The sequence below is a fragment of the Rhipicephalus sanguineus genome, chromosome 3 (genome assembly GCF_013339695.2).
Source record: "Rhipicephalus sanguineus isolate Rsan-2018 chromosome 3, BIME_Rsan_1.4, whole genome shotgun sequence".
Lineage (NCBI taxonomy): Eukaryota > Metazoa > Arthropoda > Arachnida > Ixodida > Ixodidae > Rhipicephalus > Rhipicephalus sanguineus.
This window is the reverse complement of record NC_051178.1, coordinates 156782951-156797043: the sequence shown is the minus strand read 5'-3', so window position 1 is coordinate 156797043 and position 14093 is coordinate 156782951. Positions and strand designations below refer to the sequence as shown.

At 46.2% G+C, this 14093-nt stretch overlaps 2 protein-coding genes across 3 annotated transcripts in view; both read right to left on the bottom strand.

Annotated features, from left to right (window-relative positions):
- LOC119387555 (actin-binding Rho-activating protein) overlaps positions 1 to 1959 on the bottom strand; it is a 75540-nt gene extending 73581 nt beyond the window's left edge. Inside the window, exon 1 of one of the 2 annotated variants that reach the window (XM_049413544.1) lies at positions 1808 to 1959. The gene's annotated coding sequence lies outside the window, so the exon portion shown is untranslated. The remainder of the gene's footprint in view (positions 1 to 1807) is intronic. The other variant, XM_049413543.1, reaches the window with a different exon arrangement.
- Positions 1960 to 8304: 6345 nt separating this feature from the next.
- Positions 8305 to 14093, bottom strand: part of LOC119387551 (pre-mRNA-processing factor 40 homolog B) — a gene marked incomplete in the record, with an annotated part of 39793 nt that continues 34004 nt past the window's right edge. The window contains 3 exon segments of the mRNA XM_049413540.1: positions 8305 to 8425; positions 12747 to 12920; positions 13744 to 13796. Coding sequence (XP_049269497.1) covers positions 8342 to 8425; positions 12747 to 12920; positions 13744 to 13796 — 311 coding nt within the window.

The window sequence follows — 14093 nt, the reverse complement described above, 5'->3', positions numbered from 1 at the left end:
GCGTTCTAGTGCTTAGAGCTTGACGTTCATCGGCACTATTGGAAGCTGGAACTTTCTACTTGTCAAGACAAAAGCTTACCTAGCCATACATACCGATCCCAAATTGCCTGGCATAAGCCACATGTAGCGTGTCTTGCCCTTAAAAAGTGAGCTCGCTACCCGATTAGTGACACTGTCATATTTCAGGACCTGCGAGATATATGACAAGTCGTATTTGTGTTCGTTTGTTCGATTTCACAATAGTGTTTCTGGAACAAATCCAGTTTCTAACCACTTGACGACAGAGACGCGCATCATGGTTTTCCGACAGTTTTCGGCGCCTGCTAACTTCTTTTTGTCTCGCGTGCTGGAGGTTAAGTAATCGACGGTAACTTCCGGCAGCTAGAGAAAGCGTTGTGGGGTTTTTTCGCTTTTATTTTCAAGCGAACTAGGAGGTATACGCCAACTTCTCCGCAAACTCTCCGCACCTTTTATTTTAAAAAGTCATTAGACTCACACATTACCCTATCCCAAAGGTTATCTCTGCGCATTTGTTCTCGACTAAATTCATGTAATGCACGTTAAATCTTCAATTCGAGTCGCTTGCCTACCGACTGCGTAAATCGTCTTAACTTCCTTATCATCTGAGCAGAATTCTCAAACGCATGCGAGTTTTCGCCATAAACTGGATCTCTAAAAGATATCTTCTATAGAATTAACAAAAGTTCAACACTGGGCGCATCACCCGCCCTTCGCAGCCTACACAAACCCACTCGGTCTTTACACGTTCGGCCTACGCTTTCCTAACCTGCTTAGGCATTTCTTAAGTAATGCCTACCGTCTGACGTCCCTGAGCTGGCTACATGTCTTCTCACAAATCGACAATGCTGACATATCAACAAACGTAAGTACGTGAACGCCGAGCACGTCTAAGAAGCGCGGTGCTCCGATACTTTCCTGCTACGCACTACTGTGTATGGTGAAGCAACCTTTTCAGATGTGCGACCTAATAGAATTTATTTTTGCAAAACAGTGATTGCCGCTATATGAGGAACGGTAATTAAATACTAAAACGTGACGCACGGGGAAAAGCCTGGCATATTTCGGCAGAGCCCAGCAAAAGTTGCACGTGTGACGCGAACAAGCGCCTGTTCTTTTTCAGTTGCTATAGCGGCGGTGCTTCCGTTGCCTTTACAATGCGATTCGTTTTATGTATTATCCTATGCGGCTGTAGTATTCCCGCTACCCTAGCTCATATTATCGGCTACAGATATGTTATTACAGATCAAGACGACCGGAGGTACGCACAGCAGTGTTCTTGTTTGTGGGATCACACCCGGTGAAGCGATCACCAAAAGCGTGGATGTCAACGTAATCCACCACGTCGGCGCGATACGATCTCGTATTAATGCACGGCAGTCATAATGGCTGCAGCTCAGCGCGAACTGTCCCCATGAGGCACTGTAAAGGCTCAGTACAACTCGGTACAGAATTGAACTAACACGACTGCTGATGTGGTCGGTGACAACGTGTAGCTCGGAAAACCGTATCGTCTGCGAGGTTTCGATGCGTCCGTTTCCCAAGCAGCGGCGCAATCGCGGGTCGCTGCACGTCAGACGGCGTCTGGAGCTGTTCCTATTTTGGGTTCCCGCCGCAGAGTCGGCGTCTACGCCGAAGCGTTGCCGCGCTGTGTTATTTTTGAAGCGCACGCACATACACACACACACGTCAATGGGCAGAAGCGTTTATTGCGCGCAGTTAGGAAGGGAGTGGATAGCACTGCAAAGTGCCGTCGGCGATCGAGCAAAAGCCACTCGGGCGTCCTTACGTTGTCAAGGGCTCCGAACCGCAGCTGCTTCTCGTCTCTTGTTGCTGCTGGACTGACGTCGAAGGTGACTGTCGGACTCCTCGGAGCTCTCTGGGCAACAAGTTCTCCACAAATGTGGCACGGCACTTCGAAGCTCGACGCCTGCCGTCCTCCTCTGTCACAAGCTGGAACCTTCCGCTAGTTGGCGCTGTAGCTTCCCCCTTTCTGTGAGCTACCACGAGCCCGGTTTAAGAGCTGCTCTTTCTCTCAACTGCTCCCTCCTTCTTTATTTAGTGACATCACTAGAGCGAGGGCGAAAGAAACGGGAGAGGGGGTTGGAGACCTGACGGACCGGTGCCGTGCTTTTGACGGCGCCGACGTCTGCAGTGATACGGGCAAGTGATTCGCGTTTAACAGAGCGAGAAGACACCGCCATGCTGTCAACAGTAACTTTAGTCAACGCACAGTTGACTGGGCACCGACAAAACAAAGTGTTTAGGGCAACGTTACAGTAAGGAACGCATTAGCGCAGTTGCGCCAGTGCCAGATTAACGAATGCGCTAGCTTTCCGCTCAGCGAACAACGTGTGTACTGCTGCCAGTGCTCGTGAGCTTGCAGATACTAGAGGGTAAAGATGGGCATGATGATGACGAGTCGAACAGACATCCCTGTTCTGTCACCAGCTCGACTGCAGCTTTAAAACGCGATAACATACATGTCTGACTCTCAATCATCAAGAGACCATAGCAGATGTGATGAGTCATGATGACCCTAACAAACCGCGAATTCATACATAATGCAGCAGCAGGTTTCACGTAAAATAAAAGGGTAGGAAAGTGCTGTCAATCTTCAGAGATAAAGAATTTGGTTTTTAAGGCGCAGTAGCCGTTTTAAGTGCACCGCGTCAAGCAGGAGTGATTGAAGTTACATGCAGCTGTGATAGCAGTGGTCAGCTTTCACGTACACCCGGATGTATTTGAGACGTCACAATAATTAATAAAAGTAAAGTAAAACGACAAAACCAGGTACGTTATATTGACATGAGGAGAGCATATGATACGAAGTGCAAGACTGCGCTTTTTACAGTTGCCAGCGGTATTGCTCAAGGACAGTAACGTCTACACAATTGCGTTTCCGAGTGCAAAAGATGCTAAGCGTGAGTGTTTTCTGCAGCATCTGGCTTCGTAACGCGTATAAACATAAAGCCGCACAGAAGCCACACGCTTGGGCGGTTAGCGGAGTGAGAGGAAATACTACAGACACGAAATACCCAATGATAAACTCGTCTTGCAGCCTTACTGGCAGCGTCTAGGTTTTTCATAAACGAAGACAAGCGGTGTTTCTTGTCTGTTTTTCCAAACAAACTAGTCAAGCAAAAGTATTACACAGAACTATTTTAAAACTACAAAACGAGATCTTTCTGCGAAAGCTGAGCGACAGGCCAGCGGCAAGAGCCTTTTCTGGGATTTCAAACGAAAAGGAACGTCCACGTACAGGGTCGACGATATCTAAAGTGAACACCTCATTATTATTCAAGCCGGCAAAACTGGAACGTTTACTCTGCTTCACGCGGGAAATTTCCGTTTTATGACGTCTAATCATGGCGTCGTTAAACACGATAATTTTCCAAATTATGTATTAAACATCAGCTCCTCTGAGGTCTTTGCGGACGACCCTGCATAATTGCCTATTTGTCTGTATATATATATATATATATATATATATGGTGACTGTAGGGCAGAAAGAAGACTCTTATTCCTGCAGCCCAGAACTACGGTGTAATATGCAACATGCTTCTTACGCCGTGCCCAGAACTGCCAGAGCACAGCGCAGCGTCCGTCAAATGCGTGTGGTCTGCAGCGTCACAAGCCAACACTGCACAAGCACTGGGGTGAAAGGAGGCTGCACACCTCCTTCCCAGCAGCCGTCCCATGGGGAGAGAGCGGTGGGAGAAGAGGTGTGCTTGCCGAACGCTTCGAGCATCCAGATTCACCACAGGCTTCTAACAGAAATTAGGCGCCTTTTCCTCTTCAAACCACTACCAGAAAGCTCTCGTGCGACGGCATGCGAGTCCCAACAGGCTCGTTCGGTAACGACATGCGACGGCGTGCCGTTCGCACTTCGCAACAAGCATTCACCCTTTGCAACGTGACCACCGCAATGTCCTCAGTAGTGGGAATGTCCTTACCGTATGCGGCAATCATAACGTAGTAATCTCCTCGATGTTCGAAAGCATCTGGGAAGACGGTAGAACACGAAACATTGGATGTGCATACACAACTCGCGACTTCCTACGCGCTGTTACGCACGGCCCGTCGATACACGAACACGGTAGATGGCTCGAGTACAGTGCCGCCGCATTCGAGAATTGACGATGTCTGCGCGAGCTTCGTTATCCCGCATCAACGAACCACGACGAACGCTTTATTCAGTGCGGCAGACCGTGACGCGCACGTTATGTTGCCCGGTCGCCGTTCGACGCTCACGTCACTGCACGCTGGCACCGCGCATGACAGCCTGGCGACAGAAGGAGACCTCGCAATACGGCAATACGCGACCGCGACGTATCGCTCTGCGTACCGCAGAGCTTGGCAGAACTACTCGAGCATTTCATATCGTGTTTTTGGCACGTAAAACACAAGATTTGAATTGTCAAGTTGGTGGCTTGCGACGATGTCACATCTGCCCACGGAGGAAGGAAAAACCCCGGGAGTGAGCGCCACGTGACAATCTTGAAGCTCATAGTCATTGAAAAAAAAATGTTGCAGTGGCTTAGCTCGGCTATGCCAGGATAACGTAGCGTTAGCAAAGGTTCAGCTGATTGTTCTTAGCTTTCCTGATTGTCTAGGATTAGCTTGATTATCATGCTTACTGCTGCTCCAATGACACACACACGGTATGCATATTATGTGACACATGTATATTTATTTTGCCAGGCAACTACTTCGCGATCCGATGAGTTAAGCTTCTCCGCTCTTCTGCGCCGTTGGGCAGCATTTGCGCTCTCCTTCTCCATGGCTAAACCACACTGGCAAAACGCCAGTCAGAGGTGCTATCAAGCGGCTCCAGCGCAGTGTTAGACGGCGACTGCACAGCGAAAGCGAAGCGCTGCGCGCGCGCCGGCGCCAGTACGTCTACCTTGGCTACGAAGTCACTCCTCTGGAATGCGCAGACCGGCGGCGGAGAGTCGCGCGCGGCGGCGGCGGAGTGCGCGCGAGGTGCGCCAGCTGTGTGACATCACTGATCCTCGCACATGCGAAGCACGGCTCTTGAGGAGGCGCGCGAAACTAACTCGGCTAGGCCAGTGTAGCTAACGCTACAAAATGAAGCCACTCCACTCTGTGAAGGTGGGTGAACAGCGAAGCTGTTTGGCACACGACACAGATGTGACACGACAGAGGCAAGTTTGGTATCAAAGACCAGGTTGCTAAAGTGCCCATCAACGTTCAAACACCTGCGCAGAGTCTACAGAGACACATCGACGGCGACACCGCCATCTACGCACACGTTAAACGAAGTTTGCTCGCCAAGCCCACATACAAGACCGCATTCTCCGTTTCGCAACACCAGTAGGCTTCACTGCAACACACAATATGGGAAAGCCAGCTTACAAAGACCAAGCTTACACCGATGCCCTCAAGTAGGCCTGACTTCTAACACAAATGCATTGCTGGAAAGACATTTTTCCAGGAGCAATATAAGCCATCTTATATCAAAATATGAAGGCGCTAGGACATTTTTTATTATTTTATTGTGATAGCAATTATATGGCTTGACGGGCCCAGAAGAGTGCAAACAAGCAAGTGGTGCAAAACTCAACACATCCTTTGCAAAATTGGTCAGCTAAAGCAGTTAAGTGCCAATCTATAATAGAAGGGGTTTGCCTGCCAATGGCGAATCGATTCTATTTTTTTTCTAGGCTTCCGAGATAAACAACCTTTATTTAATATAAAATTTTCCAGCTTCCCAAAAATGAAACATGGAGAATATTGTGTAAGTATCACTGTCCTAATGTGCCACAGAGCACTATCTTTTTTTTTTTTTTTTTTTTGATGGAGTTGTCCAGTTGCCAGTGTACGAAGATGTTTCTCTCTAGAAATTATCTACCGCTGATGTACTAGTAGCACAAAGGAGGTTGTGACCCTCATGTGCAAAGTAGCTTCTGTTTTAAAGACGATAGCTTTTCTTGGGGAACTTAAACGCAGAAATTTTGGTCTGTCTGTCTGTCTTTCTGTTTGTCTGTCTGTCACCCGATTCGGCCACCCGGACAAAGTTGAACCACTTGCTTACCGCCCACCTATCTTGAACTGGTACGACTGTTCATACTTGTGAACGTTGTAAATCAAAAAGTAAATATTACGCATATCTGAGGCGCAACGTCACTAGGTAAGTATTAGGTGGTGTGTTCCTTTAACAGAAAATACATAGATACATAATTCTAAAGACCCTAGTTTCTAAGCTGCGGCTGCGCTGAAAATGCCATGCTATGCGCGCCGACGAATGCCCTCTGCCATGAAGGAAGGAAACCCTCTGCACAAGCTCATGTTTCCCAATGTATTGCCAGATGGCGTCCATATCTGACGCAGCTTAGAGTCACTAGAAAAATTCCAGTGACTCTAACGCAGCGCCTCCTCTGACGTCTTTACACAGCATTGGCAGCGGAGCACGCAGATACGCGGCCAATTTTTTATGGTTTTTTATCCTTAGGCAATAGTTGTTTATCGTTTGTCAGTTTAGTTGTTGCACACGCATGCTTTTCATTGTTGCTTTTTGCCTTTTGCCGTATGATAAAACCTGGCCGGTTTCTGAAAATAAACTTTAGTTTGAAGTGGGCACTCGTCTTGTCTAGTTCTCCTTTCTTGTGTATCTTGTGTGTGTTGAGCTTCCAAACATCATCATGAAAGGTGTTCTCTTTTCCACATGCAATGACTTCTCGGCCTGTCCAGTTAGGAACAAATGACTAACCACCATTGAAGAGAGCTACTCACAGACATAACCTACACAATAAAATGCTTAAAAAGAGCACAGCTAGGTTGGAATGTGAACGGTTTGTGTGTCGTATGTAATCGAGAAACGGCCTCACCACTCACGGTTGCTCTTATGTAGGGTGGAAAGTTGGGCCAGTAGTTGTTATATAGTTGCATTGTTAAACAACAGCACAACAAAAAACATCGAGACGAAAACGCCGTCACTGAATTGTGTTATATCCGAGATATGCATCTGTACAAAAATATACGTGTAACAATTACCATTAATACAGAATTCCATTTAAGCATTACATTCTCTCTATTTTTGTGTCCCTTTATCATTCTATTGTACCTATTCCTGTTCCATGCCTTTGAATTATGAATTTTTATTATCCCAAGGCAGTGATAATTTTTCCTTCTTGCAATGTCGCAGTGTGCTTTGCATTTTTGTTCAATGTTGGTGCAATAATCACTTTTTATTCACGCACATGTATGTAATCTGCAATTCTTTCTTTTTTTACTACTGTACCCCCCCCCCCCCCCGTATATTGCCTGAAGTGGAAGTCAATAAATACCGTAAAATCCCAAGCAAGTGCCTCCCCCCCCCTCTCCCTACATTTTTTTTTTCAACCTGTTCTCCACTACAGAATCCTGCAGCAGCTGTTCCTATAGAAACCCAAGTTCTGGGAGTCTTTAGATATGTGCACGATTTCTTGCCACTTTTACAGTGTGGTGCCAAACAGTTGCGTTCTGAGTTGTCACAAATTGTTGAAACATTTAAAGAACGTCTTTTCCTCCTTGTCACAACACATGAAATTTCACACTAGGATCCCCTTTGGTTCAGTAAAAACAGTAAATGCATGCATATTCAATGAAGTATTTCGTTAGAAGCACAGGTGAGCATATTTCTTAGAGGCTGTTCCGCTGCCATCTTGAATTTGGTCCACGATCGAGCAAGGGCCCCCCCCCTCCCAATCTTGTCCGATTATCTTTAACCATAAGAGGGGGAGGGGGGTCGCTTGCTTGGGATTTTACGGTATATCATAATGAAATAAATAAGAAGAATGTGTAAAACCTTGTGTGATGCTATAAAGAATCTACCAATCACTTCACATGGCACATGCACTCATGTGCTCATCACAAATATGGCATGTGACGAACATATGTTCACGTAAGACGTGACTTTGTCACAATGAGGTTTAACTGCACATTTTACGACATACAACACTCTATGATTTCAACCACATAATTGTAGAGGTTTTTAAGTCCCAAAACCACGATACAATTATGAGGGACACCATAGTGGAGGGCTCCGGAAATTTGTCCCATCTGATGTTCTTTAACATGCACCTCAATCTAAGCACACAGGCTTCAAGCATTTCGCCTCCATCGAAATGCAGCCGGAATTCGATCCCGCGACGTTTGGATCAACAGTTGAGCACCATAACAACGAGACCATCAAGGCAGGCGTATTTCAATGAACAACAAACACGGAAACTGTAGGGGGAAAACAGTCATGGTCCTCACAGAAGCCAGACACCTGCTGGCTGCTGTAGCCCCAAGGTCGTCTTTATTTTGTGATAGGATGTTAATTATGCTGTGCCAGCTGCTTGAGTAACTGCCTTCGCCTCTTTTCCAGTTCCTCTTCGCTGACATCGCTGTCCGAGGTCCACTGTTGTGCAAGAACATTCAAGTCTGAGTACCATATCACAAAAAAAGCTGCCCGTGACACAATGGAGACAATATGAATTAATAAAAAAATGGTCACAATCAAGGTAGGTAGGTAAAAAACTTTATTATGGGCCCTTAGTACTTAATTAATTACTGGCCTGTTCTTTATATTAAGTTCTTTATATGTTCTTTATGAAGTAAGACTGTAAGAATGATGCACCTGTGTAATAGGTTTCTTCATAACCGTATTAAATTAACTCTACTTCAAGGCAAGGGCCTCTCCCAATGTACATTACCGATAATCTGTGCTCTACGATACACACCTACAAATTTTGGAAATTTTGTCACTCAACCATACTCTCTGCCACCCTGGCAATGCTTCTTTTAAACTGATATCTGTATATACGCACAAGCACGAGCGCGCGCGCGCGCGCGCACACACACACACACACACACACACACACACACACACACACTAGACGGCCTATTCCCACATTCTTTGAATCTCAGCTGAACCAACAAATCTTTTGTTTTTTCTCCAATCTATGGTGCTATTTCATTTTTGTGACTCATTGTAAACAGCTTCAGTTAAGGAGATCATTATTTCATCATGTCAAACCACTGGAATGTAGGTATCCAGTGTAACTGAGAGCTGGCTGGCTTGATGTACAGTAAACATTCAGTAAACGGAAATCTCTTAAATGGAGCAACTGCCCCTAATATGATTGGTTTCATACTTGGGTTCTGCACCCCGGCTCCTCTCTCAGTAAACAGAACTCCTGTTAAATGGAACACATTTCCCTGGTCCCTTCAGGTTCCGTTTAACGAGAGTCTACTGTATAAGATACTCGTTAAAGAAGAAGAACAAGAACAGAAAATGCAGGAAAAGGACCAGACTGGACAGTGTCCATCGCAGGTGTTCCTCTCCCTGCAACTTCTTTCATTTTTGCAGTTCCTTTCTTACAGCAAAAGGAATTCCACAGCTGTTATTTCCTGACAAGCCAATGAGAACAATGCTGTTTTTATTGACTATGTATTAACTGCCTGATAGCCTGTGCGCTCAGTACATTGACACTTGTAGTAGGGCAACTTGGGCAAGACATTTTCTGTTCGTGATGAATGTAGAGATCCTGAAGAAGGGTAAGGATAGGATTGAAACTGGACAAGCGCTTGGAGCACTTGTGCTTTCTTGCACAATGTACATTCGCCATGAACTTTCACCAGAAGTACCTGCAAGCTCTCAGGCACTGTTTCAGCAAGCATGGGCTGTTTACTCTGCTTCCCATAACACAGCCTATTATTATGGTTATGCCATATTAGGCACCATGCCAAACTCCATGCCAAACTTGAAGTGACTGCTAGCAAATGCGATTTACAAGGCAGCTGCAATGCGAAATCGAGAATCGTTTCCACACCATGCAGTGCACACACCAAGTACAGCAAAAGATTCAGCACATGCACGCTACTTTTGGCCAAGATTTTGTACATACCAGGGGCATAGTCAGAGGCTGGCACACCGGGCATGTGCCCCTCCCAAAATTTACATCTACATAAGGTACCGTACATAAAACGACACTCAGCAACACCTGCCTGCCCAGCCCCAACTTAGTTACAGTCAACTGCCGATTTTTCGGACGCCCGATTTTCCGGACATGCTCGAAAATTCGGACACTATCGCGGCACCGTCACCAGCCCCATAGACGTCAATGTATAAGAACGTCCGAAATTTCGGACGCTGAAACTCTTCGGTGTCCGATTTTTCGGACTTTCTGCCCGAATTGTGGGTCCGAAAGGCATTAATTGGAGCCCTCACCTCTGCCGCGTCAATCATCTCTTAGGTTTGAACCAGCGCGTACGCGAGTCGATCTGTGTGCGACAGTAGCAGAGTCCGAAAGTCAGCGTTGCCGCAATGCCGAAGCGTTATGGGGTGAAGCAGACCAGAAATTCAAAGGGGCCGCTATCGCGGCGCCGTGCGGCGATGTTACGGATAAGCAGCGGAAATGCACGGAGGCGCGATGGCGGCAGCTGGCAAACGCGCCGGTACGACTTAATCGCTGATAACCCTTACGATAAGCATCTTCAGTTAACTGCTCGGTAGTGCACGTGGCCTAGCGCAGTTGCATGCGTACTGCACGCATTTAATAGGCGAGAGCCCAAATGCGCCGCGCCGCCATTCCTGCTGCCTCTTTGTGCGAGACCGCTAAGTGCGCCGCATAGACGCGTAGCCTTCGCGGACGAAACCAGCTCGCCATTGCCGCGCCCGTGTGCGGTCAAGAACTAAGTGCGCATCACGAACCCTTTCATGATAATTGCGTGCGTACGATACAGCAACAGGCGTCAGTTTAGTTGGCGATGTACTGCACACAACTAGAAACGATCGGCTTGATACGGCAGCAAATGCTGCGTATCAGAGGCGATTCGGCGATGTGTGTGCGCACACGCATCGGGGAATGCCGGACGAGTCGTCCGCTCTTCCGCCACAGTCTTTGTGTTCCGCGTCATCGTTTAGAAACGCTTCATGCGAGATAGCCGTAATCTATTCCTCGCTTTGCTGTTATCAGCGGCGCTCATCACGAGATGTAAAAGTGGCGGTTGGCACGTACGTAGTTAAGCGGGGTTCGCGGCAGGTACCGAATGTATTTGCGAGAGCCTGGGCGCGCACTAAAATGCCTGATAATTGTACTGGGAGGCATTAAAGCTATTTCGGACGTGGCTGTGGCGATTTGACCGCTTAAGCGGAATAAAAAAGCATGAATTTGTTTTTTCGGACTGCCCGATTTTTCGGACGATTTCGCGGTCCCTAGGGAGTCCGAAAAATCGGCAGTTGACTGTAAATCAGGTTTTTTGGTGCAAAAACAACCATGGCTATGCTGCGCCCTGCCCCTACTTTTAGGTGAAGGGTGTGCCCCCTCCAAAAATAAGCTCCCTGCTATGCCACTGTTACATATAACTGTTATACTGTAAGGAAATTGCCAGTGTAACTAGGTAAATACATACTAGAATGTTGTCATCCTGCTCGGTCAATATCCTTAGGACAACAAGGAGGAATTACGAAGAGAAACACAAGCATCAGGCATGCCCTTAACACACAAATTTTAGATGTGCCACATCACATGTACGTATGTATATTCATGTGCGTGTGCCTTGGGAATAAACCATGAAGTGTCCCATCGTCTGTCCTTCGTCCATAGCATACAGATCTTTCGGCACGCCAGTCATTATCATGCATGTCTGTCAACCATGACCTCTTTCAAATATGCACTGTACTCAGTGATTGAAACATGAACAGCAGAGTGTGCGGCCTTTTTGTGCATCCTAACAAAAAGCAAAGGGCACGAAAATGTACGACCATCCCTGACATGTCCCAAACGTCACTCTATAGACACATCAAACTTGGTCATACATCTTTGCACAGAACAACAGAATGCTTAACTGATAGAAAACACACCTGTCTATGCTTGCTTGTTCAAGTGTATTCGATCTGCAAGTAATTGCATGCATTGTAAGAAGCGTCATGAGAAAAGAAACACAGAAATCAGCAACCACCACCAGCACCTGCCGCCCCAGCTCAACTTACAGCACCAGCACCAGCTATGGCTGAAATCAGCACAGCACTACCCTCTGTGACAATTGCTAGCTTTTGTTACTACTGCACTCGTTGGCACTACGTATTAACTTTCATTAGTAGAACACACTCATTAGCAGAGCACACCTCTTGCTGGCAGTGCCTTGTGAATTCAACACTGCGACCTCTAGCAACGAGAAGGTTTCATGTCAGCCACTGAACATTCATGTGAATGTTACTCGTCTTAGTATGCAGTTAGAAGGCACCCTTTCAATCTTTTAGGTTAGGTATGTGAAGTTTCAACATGTTAGGTTAGGTTTTAACACGTTTCAACACTAGCTTCAAGTGCATTTCCTTTCAATAGCGTCGTAAGATTGTTTTATCATTGACCTTTCAAGCTTTGTTTATTTTTACAACGTGCTGCGTTTTCTTCTCCTTAACATGCTGTAATCTGCTGTGATATGTGCTGTTGAATTTCACTAACATACTGCATTGTTAATTTTGTTGCATTGTATTCTTCTTGGTTGTTATTACTCCCTTGCACTGTAACCCTGTTCCTTACATGTTTACTCGCGATTTCATTTTAACCCCCCTTACTCAATGCCTTCGGGCCTGCAAGATACTTTTCAATAAATAAAAACCAGTCAAAGTGCAAGAATTGAAGACATGGTCAAATGCTTACCATTAGCTATCCTTGAATCAAAAGAGAGTAAAGGTCAAAGAGAGACTAACCCATTCACCTCACTTGATCACTCACTTTTTGGTCCAACTCGCCTTCCTCGCGTGCACTCCCGCTGCGCCGAGAACGGCCGCCCGCTGTTGCCGCAGCCGGTGCAGCTGCCGTAGGCTGAGCTGGGGCTGGAGGTGGTGGCTGCGGTGATCTCCGCGATTTCTTCTTCTCACGGCGCTCAGATTCTGAATCAGATGAGGCCTGCACACGCACATAATGCGTCAAGGGCACAGTGCCATGTGGCACTTACTCTGGGCAAGTAAAGGAGGCACAACAAAGTAATTTCACTGGCCAATTTTTGAAAACAATCTTACTAAGCACTTTGCCAATGGTAATGACTAGCAATTGTCAAGTGTAATTCCATCACTTTCTGCGCTCCACTTCTATGAAAACATTGTGAAATTGTGCTCACTAATTAGCCATCATTACAGTTTAAGTCAACCATGCAAGTTACAAGTATCCTAGCTAATTAAAGCTCGGTGGGAACTTCGATGATGCGTGTCTCTACTTGTGTCTGCAGCAACATTTGCATTAGTAAATCGCACTAAGTGAAAAAGTATAGTAGTATGCTTACAAGATACAAAATACAACACAGCACAGCAGTGGTCTAATGGGTGACCATCTGCCTCATATCCCTACTAGGTACGGTGCCCAAATCCCAGTGATGCGCACTGCTTTTCTAATAGAGAGAGAAGACGTCCCTTGGCGTGGCACTCAGCTGCTTGTAGGAGTTATAATCTTGAAACCTAATGTCATCTTGAAGCCTGCCTGTGCCTGTCTACTTAAAGGTAAGACAGGTACAGGCACACTTTCAGCCAGGCGCTTGACCATTACAAAACCACTACATACACTTGGAAAAGAAAGCCACATCACTCCAGCATCCTCACCGACTACTTGGGATGCTGGCTACACCGTAAATTGGGTAAACTGCTGTAGTGGGAGCAGCCTAGAGAAATCAACATGAAGGTTGAAGACCAGTTCAGAAAAAAAGTCAAGAGCCTAGATCAGAAGACCAAACACTTACACTGCTTCGCCTTTTCTTCTTTCGATCTCGCTTCCTTCGTCTTGCTGAATAGTCTGCAAGAAGCAAGAGATCAGCCCCATCTGTACAATCAAACACGCACTTTCACGGAGATTTTCTGGATCAAGGAAAGTATGTACAAATGACACTGCCACAGGTGCAAAATCTTGTCTTAGCAGTCAACAAAACTATTTATCTGTAAAACAATGCAGAGACTACAATACAAGCATTCATCGCAAGTGACGCCTCAGACAAGCTCTGCTTTTCAAATCAACAAAGTGAACACAAATTAAATATCAAAGTCTCGTTCTTTACTAATCCACTTATTTATGTTGTTCAAAACAATTAGAACA